At 58.0% G+C, this 16,288-nt stretch overlaps 1 protein-coding gene across 1 annotated transcript; it reads left to right on the forward strand.

The window, feature by feature from the left end:
• Positions 1 to 3,177: 3,177 nt before the first annotated feature.
• Positions 3,178 to 10,371, forward strand: CLDN7 (claudin 7). Its single transcript, XM_050933350.1, has 4 exons — positions 3,178 to 3,684; positions 8,275 to 8,439; positions 8,779 to 8,863; positions 9,218 to 10,371. Exons 1-4 carry the CDS (start codon positions 3,462 to 3,464, stop codon positions 9,381 to 9,383), a joined length of 639 nt encoding a protein of 212 aa, XP_050789307.1. The 5' UTR covers positions 3,178 to 3,461; the 3' UTR covers positions 9,384 to 10,371.
• The last annotated feature ends 5,917 nt before the right edge of the window (positions 10,372 to 16,288 follow it).

Raw genomic sequence — 16,288 nt, forward strand, 5'->3', positions numbered from 1 at the left:
CTCCATCCACTCCCTCTATCTATCCCCATCCACTCCTCTATCTATCTGTCCCTCCCCATCCACCCATCTATCTATCTATCTATTTGTCCCCAGACACCCCCTCTATCTATCTGTCCATCCCCATCCACCCCCTCTATCTTTCTATCTATCTATCCCCCTCCACCCCTGTATCTATCTATCTTTCTCCATCCACCCCATCTATCTAATCTATCTATTTATATATCTATCCCCAGACACCCCCTCTATCTATCTCCATCCACCCCTCTATCTATCTATCTATCCCCATGCACCCCTCTATCTATCTATCTATCTATCTATCTATCTATCCCCAGACACCCCCTCTATCTATCTATCTGTCCCTCCCCATGCCTCCCCCAGCCAGGTGACATGTGTTGCCCTCACAGCATGTTGGGGTGCAGGGCCCAGCGGTGGCTCCCGGGCTGAGGGAGGCCCTGGGGGGCTGAGCTCAGGACCCGGTGGGGCCGGGGTTCAGGGCGTGGGGGGCTCATCCAGGTACTGGGAGAGGAGGAGGCGGGTGATGAAGGGGTCACAGGCTGCAGGAGGGGGTGTTACTGGCTGTCCCAATGAGCCGGGTACACACACAGGTCAACACCTGCACACACACACGTGCGCACACACACATCAACACCTGCACACACACACACAGGTCAACACCTGTGTGCACGCATGCACACACACACATCAACACCCACCCACCCACACACCCACACACAAACACACATGCATCAACACCTGCACACACACACGCACAGGTCAACACCTGCACACACACACAAACGTCAACACCTGCGTGCACACACAGACACACATCAACATCGACACCTGCACCCCTGCACTCACACACGCGCACACACACACACACACAGGTCAACACCTGCATGCACACGCACACACACATGCGTCAACACCTGCACACACACACACACACACAACACCTGCATGCACGCACACACACACACACATCATCATCAACACCTGCACCTGTGTACACACACACACACACACATCAACACCTGCACACACACACACACACACACACACAGGTCAACACCTGCACGCACGCACACACCACAGCATCAACACCTGCACCCATGCACGCGCACGCACACACACATATGCGTCAACAGCTGCACACACATGCACACATCAACACCTGCACACACACACACACGTCAACACCTGCACGTGCGTGCGCGCATGCACACACACATCAACACCTGCACACACACACACGCACACATGCACACACATGTCAACAGCTGCACGCGCACACAGACACACACACACACATCAACACCTGCACCTGTGTACACACACACACACACAGGTCAACACCCACCCACCCACAGAGATCCTCTCCAGCAGGGGGCATATCTCTCTCTCACACATACGTCAACACCTGCGCGCACACACACACACACAGAATCAACACCTGCATACACACACACACACTGACCCCTCCCCCCAGCACCCCTCCGGCCCCCCATGATGGGGTGTGGGGGGAGGAGATTCACTCTCTGGGTCCCTGCCCATCTCTGGGGAGACCTGCCCCCATGAATCAGCCACTCTCTGTCTCAGTGGGATGAGGGCAATGAGCAGGGAGGGGAGGAGTGTGGTGTGGGGCAGAGGGGAATGCATGGGGGGAGGGGGATTGCTATGGGATGGGGCATATGGGGGGTGCTGTGGGGTGGAGTGATCCTAAGGGGTGGGGTCTGGGGCACATAGGAGAGCACCGGGCGGATGCCATGGGGCAGGGAAAAGGGATGGGGCTAGGTTTGGGGCAGAGAGGAGGGCACTTGGGGGGATGCCATGGGGCAGGGGGTACAGCAGGGGAGCACCTGTGGGACAGGGCATGTAGCAGAGAGAAGAGGGCACTGGGGAGGGTCCCAAGGGGCAGGGTGTGGGGCAGAGCACCGAAGGGGGGTAATTCATAGGGCAGGACGTGGTGCAGAGGGGAGGGCAGTGTGTGGGTACAATGGGTCATAATGTGGGGCAGAGGGGGTATTCCATCGTGCTGAATGTGGGGTGGGGGAGGATCCTGTGGGGCAAGGTGTGGGGCAGAGAGGGGGGGATCCTGTGCGGGCAGGGTGTGGAGCAGAGGGGGGGATCCTGTGGGAGCAGGGTATAGGGCAGAGGGGGGGATCCTGTGGGGGCAAGGTGTGGAGCACAAGGCAGGTCTCTGGGGTGGATTCCCTGGGGCAGGATGTGGGGCAGGAACACGGGGGAACCGGTGTGTGGAGTTTCTATTTCACTTGCTATCCTGAGTCACACACAGTGACACATGCTTCCCCCTGCCTCCCCCCCACTTCCCCCCGCCCTCCCCCCCACTTCCCCCGCCCTCCCCCTGCCCCTGCCCTTCCCCCCACTCTCCTCTGCCCTCCCACTCCCCCCACTCTCGCCTGCCCTTCCTCCGCCCCCTCCCTGCCACTCACCCTTCCCCCCTTCTCCCCCTTCACTCCTTGCCCTCCCCACACTAACCCTTCCCCCTCCCCCCTGCCTGCCCCACTCACCTCCTGCCCTTCCTCCCCACTCCTCCCCCCCACAAAACCTGTGGGGTGGGCAAGGGGGAACCCCCCCACAGTCTATTCAGGCACCTGCTGCTCCCAGCCCCAGGCATTTCCCCACTGCACCGTTATGGGGCGTGGACTGATGGAGAACCCAGAGATCCGCCCCCCCACAACATCCTGTTCCCGACGTGCAAACAGCCAGAGCTAGCACGGACCCCCCCGCAATCGGACACCCCTCCCCATGATACCAGGCACTGCCCAGATACGCAGTGACACCGCCCCCTTCTAGCCATTATATAGGTGGGGAAACTGAGTCACGGTGGGAGGCTGGGGCGTGGGGGGAATTGGAAGTGGGGAAGGCATTGGAGGAGGAGGAGGAATTTGCTCAGTTCGGGGGGGCGGTGAGGGGAAGGGGGTTCTGCTCAGGCACGCGTGGGGGGGGGCAGCGGGGTTGACCGCCCCTCCCCCCAGCCGGAACCTGCCCCGCCCTGGTCTTACCGCCCCTAATGTCTCTCCTTCCGTCCCCATGGCCCCAGGGTGATGTCATGAAACTTCCCCTCCCCCACACCTGAGGCATGTCCCCTCCCCGCCCCGGGCCTGACCCCTCCCCCTCCCCGCCCAGGGCATAAAAACAGGTGAGCCATTTACCTGGCCAGGTAGCGGGCAGAGAGCGAGAGGATTTGTAGCTGGCTGCGCGTTTTCTCCACGGACCCTCCCTTCCCCCCAGTCTTTTGTTTGGGTCGCACCCCACTCCCGGATCCACGCGCGTTTTGTTTGGGGGACCGCGCTCCCCGGATCCACGCGCGTTTTGCTCTGCCGCCTCCCAGCTCCAGCTTTTTTTGGGGGGGGTTGCATCGCGTGCCCTAATCCACGCGTGTTTCCGGATCCACGCGTGTTTGTTTGTTTTTCTCTCTCTCTCCTGGGTGGCTCGCCATGGCCAACTCCGGGCTGCAGCTGCTGGGTTTCGTGCTGGCCCTGCTGGGCTGGGTGGCGCTGATCGCGGCCACCATCCTGCCTCAGTGGCGCATGTCGTCCTACGCGGGGGACAACATCATCACGTCCGTGGCGGTCTACCAGGGGCTGTGGATGTCCTGCGCCTGGCAGAGCACGGGGCAGATCCAGTGCAAAGCCTACGACTCCATCCTCAACCTCAGCTGTGAGTGGGGGGGGGCGTGGGGGATGTGGGGGGGCCTGGGGGAGGGGGAACCCCGCTGCAATGGGAGGGGGCACTCCAGTGACTTCTGATCCCCCTCCCTGCCCGTTCGTGGGGAGCGGTCCCCCCCTTTCCAGCGCTTTCTTCCTTCCCCCCCCCTTCCTAGAGTCAATATTTGCCCAATTTAGCTGATAAACCCTACTCACCTTTATAAACACTCGCTGGTTTCTCGCCCCCGCCGCCCTGCTCCAGTTCTGGGGCTCCCGTTCTTCCCCCCGCGGGCGCCCCCTCTGCTCCCCCGGTTCTGGGGGGGCCCTTCCCCGCCCACGCCCCCTCTGCCCCCTCTGCTCCCTCGGATCAGTGACCCCCTTTTCATCCTCCCCCTGCTCTGGGGGTCCCCCTTCCCCCGCCCGCACCCCCTCTGCTCCCCCCGGCTCAGAACCCCCCTTCCCGCCCCACGCGCGCCCCCTCTGCTCCCCACTTCCCCCCTCCCAGGCGCTCTCATTTCGATCCGCCTGTACAATCTCCCCCCACCCAGGTATTTCCCTGGGGGTTGGCTGTTAAATTCACCCCAATATCTCCCCCCCCGTCTAGTGAGATGTTAACACCCCTTTAAATGTGGGGGTAGGGGGGTGGACAGAGACCCCCCAGTGGGATTGCAAAGCCTCTTTAAATTGGGGGAGTTGAGAGCTCTTTTTAAAGACCTCCCTTCCCCTTCCATTGGTGAGGTGTGAATTAAAGGGGAACCCCCCCTGCACCCCCAGCTGTCCTGCGATTGTAGATACACCCTCTCCCCAGTCCACCCTCCTCTCTTCCTTTCTTTCCACTGGTTCATTCCTGTCTTTCTTTCTCTCTTTCTTCCTCCCCCCCCCCCCCCAGAACCGGTTGGGTCACTCCTGGGGCCTCGCCCTGCGGCTGAGACCCAGGACAAAGGGCGACATGAATGGATTTCCCCCCACTCCCTTCCTGGGCCTCCACCCCCCCCCCCACACCCACACAGGTGGACTCTGCCTGCACCTGTAAGGGGCGGGGGGGGGGCTGCCTTCTTCCGCTGATTAAATTTCCGGAGATCAAAGTCCCACCCCACAGGGAAAACAGTCCCCTGGAGTGTGGGGGGGTGTCTGGGGTCCAGGAGCTTTGGGGAGGGCCCCATCCTCTTATTCATTCACTCCCCCCACCACCCACACTTCTTTCCCCTCTGGAACTAGACAAGAAAAGTGGCCCACAGAAAATGCAGCAAAAAAGTTTTCAGACTCGCCTGAGCGCACACGCCCTGGTTATGGGGCAAGCCACACAAAGAGGAAGTGGGGCCCAGTGGTTGGAGGCTAGGAGTGTGGCAGGACTCCTGGGTTCTCTCCCTGGCTCTGGGAGGGGAGTGGGGGCTGGTGGGTCAGAGCAGGGGGGGCTGGGAGCCAGGACTCCTGGGTTCTCTCCCCGGCTCTGGGAGGGGAGTGGGAGCTGGTGGCTAGAGCAGGGGGTGCTGGGAGCCAGGACTCCTGGGTTCTCTCTCTGGCTCTGGGCAGGGAGTTTATTATAAACAGTTCTGCATAACAATCCAGGCCTCTTAATCTTATCGGGTTGTGTTATTTGGGAAAATAAACTCCCTTCATCCAGCCCACGATAGGAAACCTAATCGCAACCACAGGGGTCACAGGGCCATGGCCTGCCAGGATGGCAGCCCCGGGTGCCCTACCAGGCCTCATCTGCCCTTCATCCTCAGGTGCTGCTCGTCCTCCTCCTTGAGAAAACCTTGCTCAACATCTGAGTGCAAAATAGGACCAGAAAGTGGGAGCCCGGACTCCTGGGTTCTCCCCAGCTCTGGGAGAGGAGTGGGGACTGGTGGGTTAGAGCAGGGGGACTGGGAGCCAGGACTCCTGGGTTCTCCCCAGCTCTGGGAGAGGAGTGGGGACTGGTGGGTTAGAGCAGGGGGGCTGGGAGCCAGGACTCCTGGGTTCTCCCCGGCTCTGGGAGAGGAGTGGGGGCTGGTGGATTAGAGTCTGGGGGCACAGTGAGGGGGGAGGTTATCTAATGCTGTGTGAATAGCTGAGGTTTCGGGGTTGAATAGAACTGGGGGCAGGGCTGTGTCTTGGGGCGCAGAGGATGGCGGGGTGGGGGCTGACATGGGAGCTTAGTGGCCTTTGCCAGGGTAGTAATGCCTGGAAGGTAAACACCACACCCAGGTTATTTCAAACTGCTCCTGGACTGGAGAAACTGGATGTGTCGGCAGCCTGAGGGTGGTTATTGAAACTCAGGTCACTCCCCTCCCGGAGCTGGGGACAGAACCCAGGAGTCCTGGCTCCCAGCCCCCACTCCCCTCCCAGAGCCGGGGAGAGAACCCAGGAGTCCTGGCTCCCAGCCCCCTGCTCTGACCCACCAGCCCCCACTCCCCTCCCAGAGCCGGGGAGAGAACCCAGGAGTCCTGGCTCCCAGGCCCCCCTGCTCTGACCCACCAGCCCCCACTCCCCTCCCAGAGAGATTTGTCTCTGTCAGTTTCACTGAAACTCCTTGGCTCTGGTGGTTTCACCTGTCTCTGGGGAGAGCACAGAGGGTGGGGCCGGCTGGGGACAGGGAATTGAGAGCAAACTAGTTGACTCACCCTGGGGCTGGGCAGGGGTGGGGGAAGGCATCAGTGGCTGGTGGGAAGCAGGTGCTGGGGTGTTTGTTTTTAAATTAATGCACTGGGCACCATGGGGGCAAAGTCTCCTGCTCGGCCTCCCCCTGCCCCCAGGTGACACGGCAAATGGAGAATTTAGCCTTGCAGGCACAGAACAGCTGGGGATGACCCTGCCCCCACTTGTTTTATAACTGGGAAAACTGAGGCAGAGAGGGGCAGAACCAGGGATGGAATCAAGGAGTCCTGAGTCCCAGCCCCCTCCCTCTAACCCACCAGCCCCCACTCCCCTCCCAGAGCTGGGGAGAGAACCCAGGAGTCCTGGTTCCCAGCCCCACCTGCTTTGACCCACCAGCTCCCACTCCCCTCCCAGAGCTGGGGAGAGAACCCAGGAGTCCTGGCTCCCAGCCGCCACTCTGCTTTGATCCTAGATTTCCCTCCCCAGGGCAAATGTAAAGAAGCTGGAATGAGATGCTCTCTACCAAGGTTGTAATTAACCCAAAGCATCTGTAGCTTTAGGCTACAAGGGTGACAAATGGTTTCCAAAGTACCTTAGATTTATATGGAGAGTGGGGGCTGGTGGGTTAGAGCAGGGCGGGCTGGGAGCCAGGACTCCTGGGTTCTCTCCCTGGCTCTGGGAGGGGAAGGGTGGGGCTGGGAGCCTGGACTCTTAAGTGTTAAATCAATGGTCCCTCTAGCCCAGTGTCCTGTCTTCTGACAGTGGTTCAGAGGGATTAGCAATCAGCATCCGATCCCAGCATCTGCCACCTGGAGGTTTAGGGACCCCCAGAGCACTGGGTTGCCCCCTGGCCCTTCTTAGCTAACCCCCATTGGTGGACCGGTCCTCCAGCAACGTCTCCAATTCGTTGTGAAAGCCAGTTTTACGTTTGGCCTCCGCCACATCCCCTAGCGAGGAGTTCCACAGATGGGCCGTGCGTTGCGTGAGGAAATACTTCCTTTCTTTTGTACGGAAACTGCTGCCTATTCATTTCATTTGCCGACCCCTAGTTCTCGGGTGAGGAAGAAATACCGCTTCCTCATTGCCTTTCTCCACACCCGTCACGATTTTCTAGACCCGTATCAAGTCCCGGCTTCACCGTCTCTTCTCAAAGCTGAAACGTCCTCGCACGGAAGCCGCTCCAGACCCCGAATCATGTTCGTTTGCCCTTTTCTGAACCTTTGCTGAACCCAGCAGATCTCCATTCGGAGACGGGGCGACCACATCTGCGCATCTTCAAGATGTGGGCATCCCATGGATTTATCTAGGGGCAACGTGATATTTTCTATCCCTTGACAATCTGAATGGTCGACGTGAATAGACAACAGGAGTTGTCTATCCCTTGCGGGACAGTCCCCAATATTTTTCTGATGCCGCTGCACATGGGGGGTAGTTCTCTGAAGCCCTCCACTCCAAGATCTCTCTCGAGTCGTAACGGCCAATTTAGATCCCGAGATTTTATAGGTACGGTTGGGATGATGTTGTCCCGGGTGCGTCACTTGGCACTGATCAGCACTGGGTTTCCTCTGCCCTTGGGTGAGATCCCGTCATCTGCCTCGGGCGAAACTAGCCCAAGGAATTTTGTCTGTGCAAATTTGCCACCTCCCGGGGCACCCTGTCGATAAGGACGCCCTCGTCCCACTGCAATGCCCCGGGCACCCCACGGTGAACACTGACCATTTCTTCCTACCCTTCTAACCTGTTACTGATGCCTGGCTTCTCTCCCCATCTGAGAGGACAGTGGGGTCGAGTGGTTAGAGCTGGGGGTGCTGGGAGCCAGGACTCCTGGGTTTGCTCTCCAGCTCTGGGAGGGGGCTGTGGGCTGGTGGGTTAGAACAGAGGGGCTGGGAGCCAGGATTCCTGGGTTCTCTGCCCAGCTTGGGAGGGGAGTGGTGGCTGGTGGTTAGAGCAGGGTGGGGGCTGAGAGCCAGGACTCCTGGGTTCTACTCAGCTGCCTCACCCAATTTCTCTCACCCCCCGATAGCTGCTCTCCAGGCCACGCGGGCGCTCATGGTGGTCTCCATCGTGATGGGCATCATCGGCATTGGCGTTGCCTCCATGGGCATGAAATGCACCCGCTGCGGGGGGGACGACAAGGTGCAGAAGGCGCGCATCGCCATGACCGGCGGCCTCATCTTTGTGGTGGGAGGTGAGTCGAGGAAGGGGCTGGCGGGTGGGTTGCCGCTGGGTTCCTCTACGTACCCAGGCCTGGAGTGGGTGGGAGCCCTTGTTCCAGGCCCTCACTGCTGGGGCGACTGGCTGAGACCTGGGCAATTCATTTCATGCATGAAATCAGCTGGGAGACAGCACCCGCTAGAGGGGACAGGCCCCTGCCCCATTCCCCCCCCACACCCTGAGCCAGCCAGTCCCCGCCCTGGGGCTGGGTGGGACCCAGTGCTCCCTAGAGGGGACAGGCCCTGTGTCCCACTTCCACATTTGCAAGAAGGCGCCGGGTGCATTTCAAAGCCCGTGTTTCTCTCCTCCCCAGGTTTAGCGGCGCTGATCGCCTGTTCCTGGTACGGAAACCAGATTGTACAAGATTTCTACAACGTCACGGTACCTATGAACGCCAAGTGAGTTGGGGGCTTCTCCCATGTGTGGCCCTAGGGGGTGCTGTGGGGCAGGGAGGGGGATAGGGGGCTCAGCAGGGGGCGCTCTCCCCTGCCAGGCAGGGCTGGCGCTAGCGGGTGCTGTGGGGCAGGGAGCGGGGTGGGGGGCTCAGCGAGGGGTGCTCTCCCCTTGCCTCAATGGACTGTTTAACTGTGTATATATAACCAGCTACCCCGCCCCAGAGGTGGCTGCATCTGAAGATTTCCTGACTCGAGGCAGGGCTATGGGGGAAAGGGGTGGGGCTCACCAGAACAGGGCGGGGCTATGGGGTGAAAGGGGCGGGCCCACAGCTGATCAGTCTCCCCTTCCCTCCCCAGGTATGAATTTGGATCGGCGATCTTCATCGGCTGGGCTGGGTCTGCCCTGGTGCTGCTGGGCGGGGGTCTCCTGTCCTGCTCCTGCCCTGGGAAATCAGGGTACAGCCAGCAGTACCCCAAGAGCAAAGCCACTTCCCGGACCCCCACCAGCAAGGAATATGTCTAGCACCCTGATCGGATGCAAGCTCTCCAGCCCGTACCCCTTTCTGCCGTCAATATCCCGGCACCTGCAAAGGGGTTAACTCCTTGCATTGGGGGGTACCCCCACTTAGGAATATCGGGGTGATCCTGAACTCCATAGGGATGTTTTTAAAAGCATCCATGCCCATTGAGATTTGGTTTCAACTTTCCCATGTTTTGGGGGTATAGGGAGGATTTTTGGAGGTGCCATGTGCTTGTGGGAGGGTTAACTGAGTAAGGGGGTACCCCTAAATTCTCTTCAGTGTAGTTGATTGGGGGGAAGAGGGTGGGTTTTCATTTTATAAGCGGGGGAGGGTTTTTTTAAGAGCACCCCAAAACAGGATATACCTGTATAAAGGATTTCTTATGGGGCGTGTGTATTCTGCCAGGCGTTGGAGAAATCAGCTCAAAGGTTTTTCTACCTTTTTAGCCGGGGTTAAACCCCCATATAGCTGAACTGATCTGTCTCTGAAGGGGGAGATCCCCACCCTGAAATCTTGCGATCTGCCCTTAAAATTCCCCCCCTTAAGAATCTCGCCCCATAATCGCTATGGTGGAATTGTATTTTATTTTTTTATTTTTATTGCAAAGGGAGGAGGCCCGTGGGGGAGTTTAATTGGGGTGGTGGGGGAATGGCCAATGTCTTTATTTAAAAGCACTCCCGCTCGTTGGGGTTTTTAACGAATGATCTGTGCGCGGCTGGGATTCGTGTGGTCTTTGTCCTGTTTTGTACAGAAATTAAAAATTGTGTTTTGGAAATGGTGTGCGGTGCCTCCTACTGGAGAGATCTGTCTTTGGGGGTGCCCTCTAGGAGTGGGGCAGGGTTCCCCAAAGGAAGAGCTCAGGGTGCGTGCACACTGCCTCCTCCAGAAAAGGTGGTGTCTGCATCTCAGCACCCAGGGGAGGGGTCCCTGGGTAACAAACCTGCTGCCCCACCCCAGAGGTGGCTGCATCTTGGTGCCGGGCGAGGGGTCCCTGGGTAACCAGCTGACCAGCCCCAGAGGTGGGCGCATCTCAGGACTGGGTGAGGGGTCCCTGGGTAACTAGCCCCCCTGCCCCAGAGGTGGGCGCATCTCAGCAGCGAGCGAGAGGTCTGTCACGGAGTGTGGGGGAGTCAGGCCCTGCACCCCTCTTCCTGGGGACTCGGTGACTCTCAAGCCAGTAAGACAGAAGGTTTATTGGACAACAGGAACTCAGCCTACAGCAGAGCTCGTAGGCACAACCAGGACCCCTCAATCAAGTCCTTCTGAGGGTTCAGGGAGCTTAGACCCCATCTTGGGGTTCCCTGCATCGCACCACCCAGCCCAAAGTGAAACCACACATCCCTCCAACAGCTTTCTTCCCCCTCCCCTCTGCCCCCGTTCCCTTTGTTCTGTCTTCCAGGCAGGTGTGAATTCTCCCAACCCCCCTTCTGGCTCAGGTTACAGCATAGGGAGATTCCTTCTCATCCCCCATGTAACCTGCCTGCAACATCCCTAGGTCAAATCTGCCCTGCTCCACATCCCTATGTAAGCGGCTGCCCCACCCTAGAGGTGGCCACATCTCAGCACCAGGCAGGGGGTCCCTGGGTAACTGGCTGCCCCGCCCCAGAGGTGGCTGCATCTCAGCACCAGGCCCATTGCCCATCTTCCGCTCCCTCATCCTCTCTACTTTAGGGGGTCCCTCATTCTCTCCCGGCCTTCTCCCTGCCCCTCCAGTTACCATGTCCCCTCCCCGTGCCAGGTGCCTGGGCTGGCTTGGCAGGTGCCAGACTGGGGGGGCTGTTTGGGTTGTTAGTCGCAACAGGGGAATTTACTGTCTTATGGCCGGGGAGGAATCATGCAAGCAGCAAAGAGGAGAAATAGACTATAAATGCAGTAAAAAAATAAGGTGTTTGGGGGGGGGGGGCTTTGGTCCAAAGCTGGGCCTATTCCTACCCCCCCCCCACCAATTCTCCATACTATTCCCATCAGGGGGGCTTGGTAGGGTCCCTCCCTTCCCCCCAGAAGCTACATTTCATTCCAGGGGGAATTTCTAGGCACAGAACAAAACTGACCCTATCTCAGGTTGGGGGGTCATCTCTGAGTGACAAAGTGAGGAGGAAGGGGCAGCTGTTTTCAGGGGAGACAATGAGTTTTTTGGGGGAACCCTGTCAGGCCAGGTGGTCCATGGGTCCCTGCCTTCAGGGAGATGTGCCCCCACCCCATTCACACACATCCAACCACAGCGGGAGGCCACAATGTGCCACATACTGGACAGACCCCCCTGAAAGATTGGGGTCCTCGTGGTGCAGACTAGAGACACCTCCCCCCTCACCGAGTGCAATCAGGTTCCCCTCACCCCCATCCCACCACATGCTGAAAAGATACAGTTAGGCAGTTCCTGCAAGAGTCTATAGGGACAAGGAGTCCTGGCTCCCAGCCCCCCCTCCAATCGCTACCCCCTACTCCCCTCCCAGAGCCAGGGAGAGAACCCAGGAGTCCGGGCTCCCTGCCCCCGCTCTAATCCACCAGCCCCCACTCCCCTCCCAAAGCTGGGGAGAGAACCCAGGAGTCCTGGCTCCCAGACCCCCCTGCTCTGACCCACCAGCCCCCACTCCCCTCCCAGAGCCAGGGGGAGAGAACCCAGGAGTCCTGGCTCCCAGCACCAGCCTTTGCTCTGACCCACCAGCCCCCACTCCCCTCCCAGAGCTGGGAAGAGAACCCAGGAGTCCTGGCTCCCTGCCCCCATCCACCAGCCCCCACTCCCCTCCCAGAGCCGGGAAGAGAACCCAGGAGTCCTGGCTCCCAGCCCCCACCCTGTGAGTTTAGCCCATAACTCCCAAGCCCTCACCCGTGTCTCCAGCTGCTCTGGGTTGCCCCCTACAGCTGCACCTGTGCCTCCTTCCTGCCTCTGATTGGTCCCGGGTTCAACCCGCCCTGAGCTGTGAATTACCGGAGCCAGGTGGGAACGCACCTGGGTATAAGAGGATCCAGAGCACTAGCCCCTCTTGTTTGCAGCAGAGAGGCAAGATGGGGGGTGGCCTCTGTCTGTTGCTGGTCTGGGTGATGTTTGCGTTGTCCTGTTCCTCTGCCTGGCCTTTGCCAGGAGCGACGCCAGCTCCCACTCAGGCCCCTGTTTGCTCCCTTCCCTGGGTCCCTCTCAGGGGCCTCCTGTCACCGGGGAGAGTCCAACGCCAAGCCGCCTGGCTGGAGGCAATGGTGCGGCGGGATCGTGGCCTGCTGTGTCCCTACGGCGCGGTCCTCCTCCTCGCGGTAGATCTGGCTCAACGTGGGGCCGGTTCGAAGGTAAGTTTGGCTTCCCTGAGCCCCCACCTATGGGTTCTGGAGCACGTTCTCAAGAACTTCCAGGCTCTCCTGGTGGTGCATCTCCATCATCTTTTGGTCCTTCTGAATCGTGCTGTCCTTTGGCCCCTGCCCTGTTGAAGAACATAAGAATGGCCCTACTGGGTCAGATCATCTACCCAGTGTCCTGTCTTCGGACAGTGGCCAGTGCCAGGTGCCCCAGAGGGCATGAACCGAGCAAGGAATCCTCAAGTGACCCATCCCCTGTCGTCCATTCCTAGCTTCTGGCAAACAGAGGCTAGGGGCACCCTCCCTGCCCAGCCTGGCTAATAGCCACTGCTGGCCCCGTCCTCCATGAACTTACCTAGTTCTTTTTCTAGTCTCGGCCATCACAACGTCCTCTGGCGAGGAGTTTCCCAGGTTGACTGTGCGTTGTGTAAAGAAATACGTCCTTTTGAGCAATGGTCTCAAGTTGCGGGGGGGAGGTCTAGGGTGGATATTAGGAAACACTATTTCACTAGGAGGGTGGTGAAGCACTAGAATGGGTTCCCTAGGGAGGTGGTGGAATCTCCTCCTGAGAAGTTTTTAAGGCCCTTGTTCTGTCACCTGCCACCACTGAGAACAGCCGAGCTCCATCCTCTCTGGAACCCCCTTCAGGTAGCCGAAGGCTGCTATCAAATCCCCCCCTCGCTCTTCTCCAGGGGTTTGGAGGGTGGAACGGGATCAGGGCTGGGGCGCAGGGGGAGGCTTAGGGTGGGGCTTACTTCTGCGCACTGCCCCGTCCGCAGGCACTGGCCCTGCAGCTCCCACTGACTGTGGTTCCCAGCCAATGGGAGCTGCGGGAGGGGGGCAGCATGGAGCCTGCTGGCTGCCCCTCCGCGTAGGAGCCAAAGGGGGCCATGCCACTGCTTCTGTGAGCCACATGGAGCGGCCCCCAACCCTGTCCCCGGGCTGGAGCACTGGAGCGGGGCAAGCCCCAGCGGGAGCTCGAGGGACAGATTAAAACAGCTGCTCTCTAAAATTTCCAGTGATGGAGATCTCACAACCTGCCTGAGCAATTGATTCCAGTGCTTAACCACCCTGGCAGGATGTTTTTCCTAATGTCCAACCTAAACCGCTCTGGCTGCAATTTAAGCCCCTTGCTTCTCGTCCTATCCTCGGACGTTAAGGAGAACATTTACCTCCCGCTTCCTTGTAACAACCTTTTATGGACTTAATATGGCTTTGAAATTTTATTATGCGGACACAAACCGCTGCTTTTAACCAAAAAATTCCTGATTGCCTACTTCCAGTTCCAAACAAGGTGGGTGGTTGACCAGTCTGTTCGTAACTCTGTTGTTCGTAACGTCCGTGCTTTGTCTACTGGAGTAGATGGAAATCTTTTTTTCGCTGCCTTGTGTGTGTGCATGATGGAATTGATGTTTATGGTTTACTGATGAAAATCTACGGCTGATTTTTATATAAATATTTCAATTAATTTGAATATCTAAATACTAGAGATGGTCTACCAAATAGATATTCAAGATAATGGAGCCTAAACCAAATTAGTCTAAATGATTCATTGCCACTGTTTGTTTTTCCCATGAAATGTTTTGATTCTGACAAAGCAAATTATTGGATGGTTCTACTCCTGGGTTGTTGCTCTGCCTCCCACTTTGGTGTAACTGGCGGCTCCTTCTCTCTCAGACAGGTATTGGTGGCAGAAGTGGGATCCCAGTGTCTGGGTGTCTTTGCTGGCGTGGCAACGCAGGTGTCGTGCATTCACTCCCCCTCCAAAGCAGTGGGTCAGGAAGTTAACACCCCATAGAGACTCATGGGGCAGGTCTTTCCATCCCTTCCCACGTGTCATCTGAGCAATCGATTCAGGCTCTATGCAGACTCAGGCAGGGTTGCTGAGTCAGTTACACTCAGGACAGCTCCTTCCCCGCATGACCTAGACACATGCCTAATGTTTTTTTTAAATGCCACCTGAGATACCTCCATGAGCTTGGGACCTTAATCCAGCCCAGGCTACGCAGCCAATCTCAGTAGCTTCTTGGACAGCTGGGGCAGGGAACAACTCTGGATTAATTCCAATGCCCAATTCCTTCCAGGGGATGCTGGATTTCTTGGTCTATACCACCACACTCTCTTACAGCCACCTACCTGCCATTAGAGCCAGCCCAGGTGTGGTCCGTATTGAGTGTTGCTACCCCAGGTGAGTCTCTAAAGGGAATCCCCATCCTAGAACTCGTTCTCCCATAGGGGGATCCCTGCATGACGTGACAGCAGCCAATCGGTGGCAGACGGTGATGGTGGGAGGGGCCTCCAGGTCAGCTTCCCACTGGAGGAGAAATCAATGAGCCTCAAAGGTGTTTCAGATGCCTAACTCCCATTGATTTCAATAGATGCTTTGGTGTCATCTGATAAAGTTTGCGGGTGACCCCTGGCAAATGGGGGGGAGTGGTAAATATTGCACAGGATGGGACACTGCTCAGCTAGTTTTTTACTAGAGCTAAATGTACGTGTAGACATCTAGGATCCAAGAAGGCCCTTTCTCTCCCAGAGAGGTACTGGTGGCAGTAGTGGGATCCCAGCATTTTCTGATAAATTGTCTGATAGTTCGAGAGTGACCCCTTGCAAATGGGAGGAAAGCAGTAAATAATGCACAGGATGGGACACCGCTTGGCTAGCTTTTTACTAAAGCTAAATGTACGTGTAGAAATCTAGGATCCAAGAAGGCCCTTTCTCTCCCAGAGAGGTATCGGTGGTAGAAATGGGATCTAGGCATTTTCTGGATGTCTGTGCTGGCGTGGCAGGGCAGGCCAAGCTTACAGCATGGGGAACCCTATCCTCAGATGCCGGGGCTCTGAAAAAGAGTTGGGTGTCACGGTGGGAGCTCGGATAAACGTGAGGGTGTGGATCTGATCAAGGGAGAGGCTAGGGTTGAACGATGCTGGGGATGGAGCAACAGAGGGACCCGGAGAAGGTGCAGAGCAGTTATTTGTCCTCTGGCTTCAGCCCTGGTGCAACCACTGCTGGGAGAAGATGGTGATAAAACTGGAGAGGGGTCAGAGAAGAGCCATGAGAAGGATTAGGACACTTGACAGTGAGAGTCTCAAGGAGCTCACCTGAGTTACTGTCACAAAGAGACAGCTCGGGGGGAGGGATGGACGGGTATATTAGGCAGGGGAAGGCTGTGCCTCCCCAAACAGCCTGGCATGGGCCCGCTCACGCTCCACCCCCACGCCTGCCTCCTGTTGCCTTCTCTGGCCGAGAGGCTGAGGCAGGCTGGCTGGGGGGCTGCAATGCGCACAAGACCCCCCCTGGGCTGGGGCCACGCTACGCCGCCCGTCCTCTCTAAGCTGGGACCACACCACCTGCCCAGCGCTCCGACCGCGCCAACAGCTGGAAGCTAGATGAATTCAGCCCGGTAATAAGGTGCAAGATGTTAACCATGAGTGTAATTAACCTGATTTACCCAGGGTTGAGGTGGATTCAATCGAGACGGGATGGTTTTCTAAAAGGAATTATTTCAAGGCAGTTCTCAGACTAAAGCAGAGGCACTCAACCTTGCCAGACGACTGTACCCCTTTGAGAACCACTGGATTAGATGGTCACAATCGCGGGGCGGGGTCAGAATAGGGAC

Source organism: Gopherus flavomarginatus, chromosome 23 (genome assembly GCF_025201925.1).
Source record: "Gopherus flavomarginatus isolate rGopFla2 chromosome 23, rGopFla2.mat.asm, whole genome shotgun sequence".
Lineage (NCBI taxonomy): Eukaryota > Metazoa > Chordata > Testudines > Testudinidae > Gopherus > Gopherus flavomarginatus.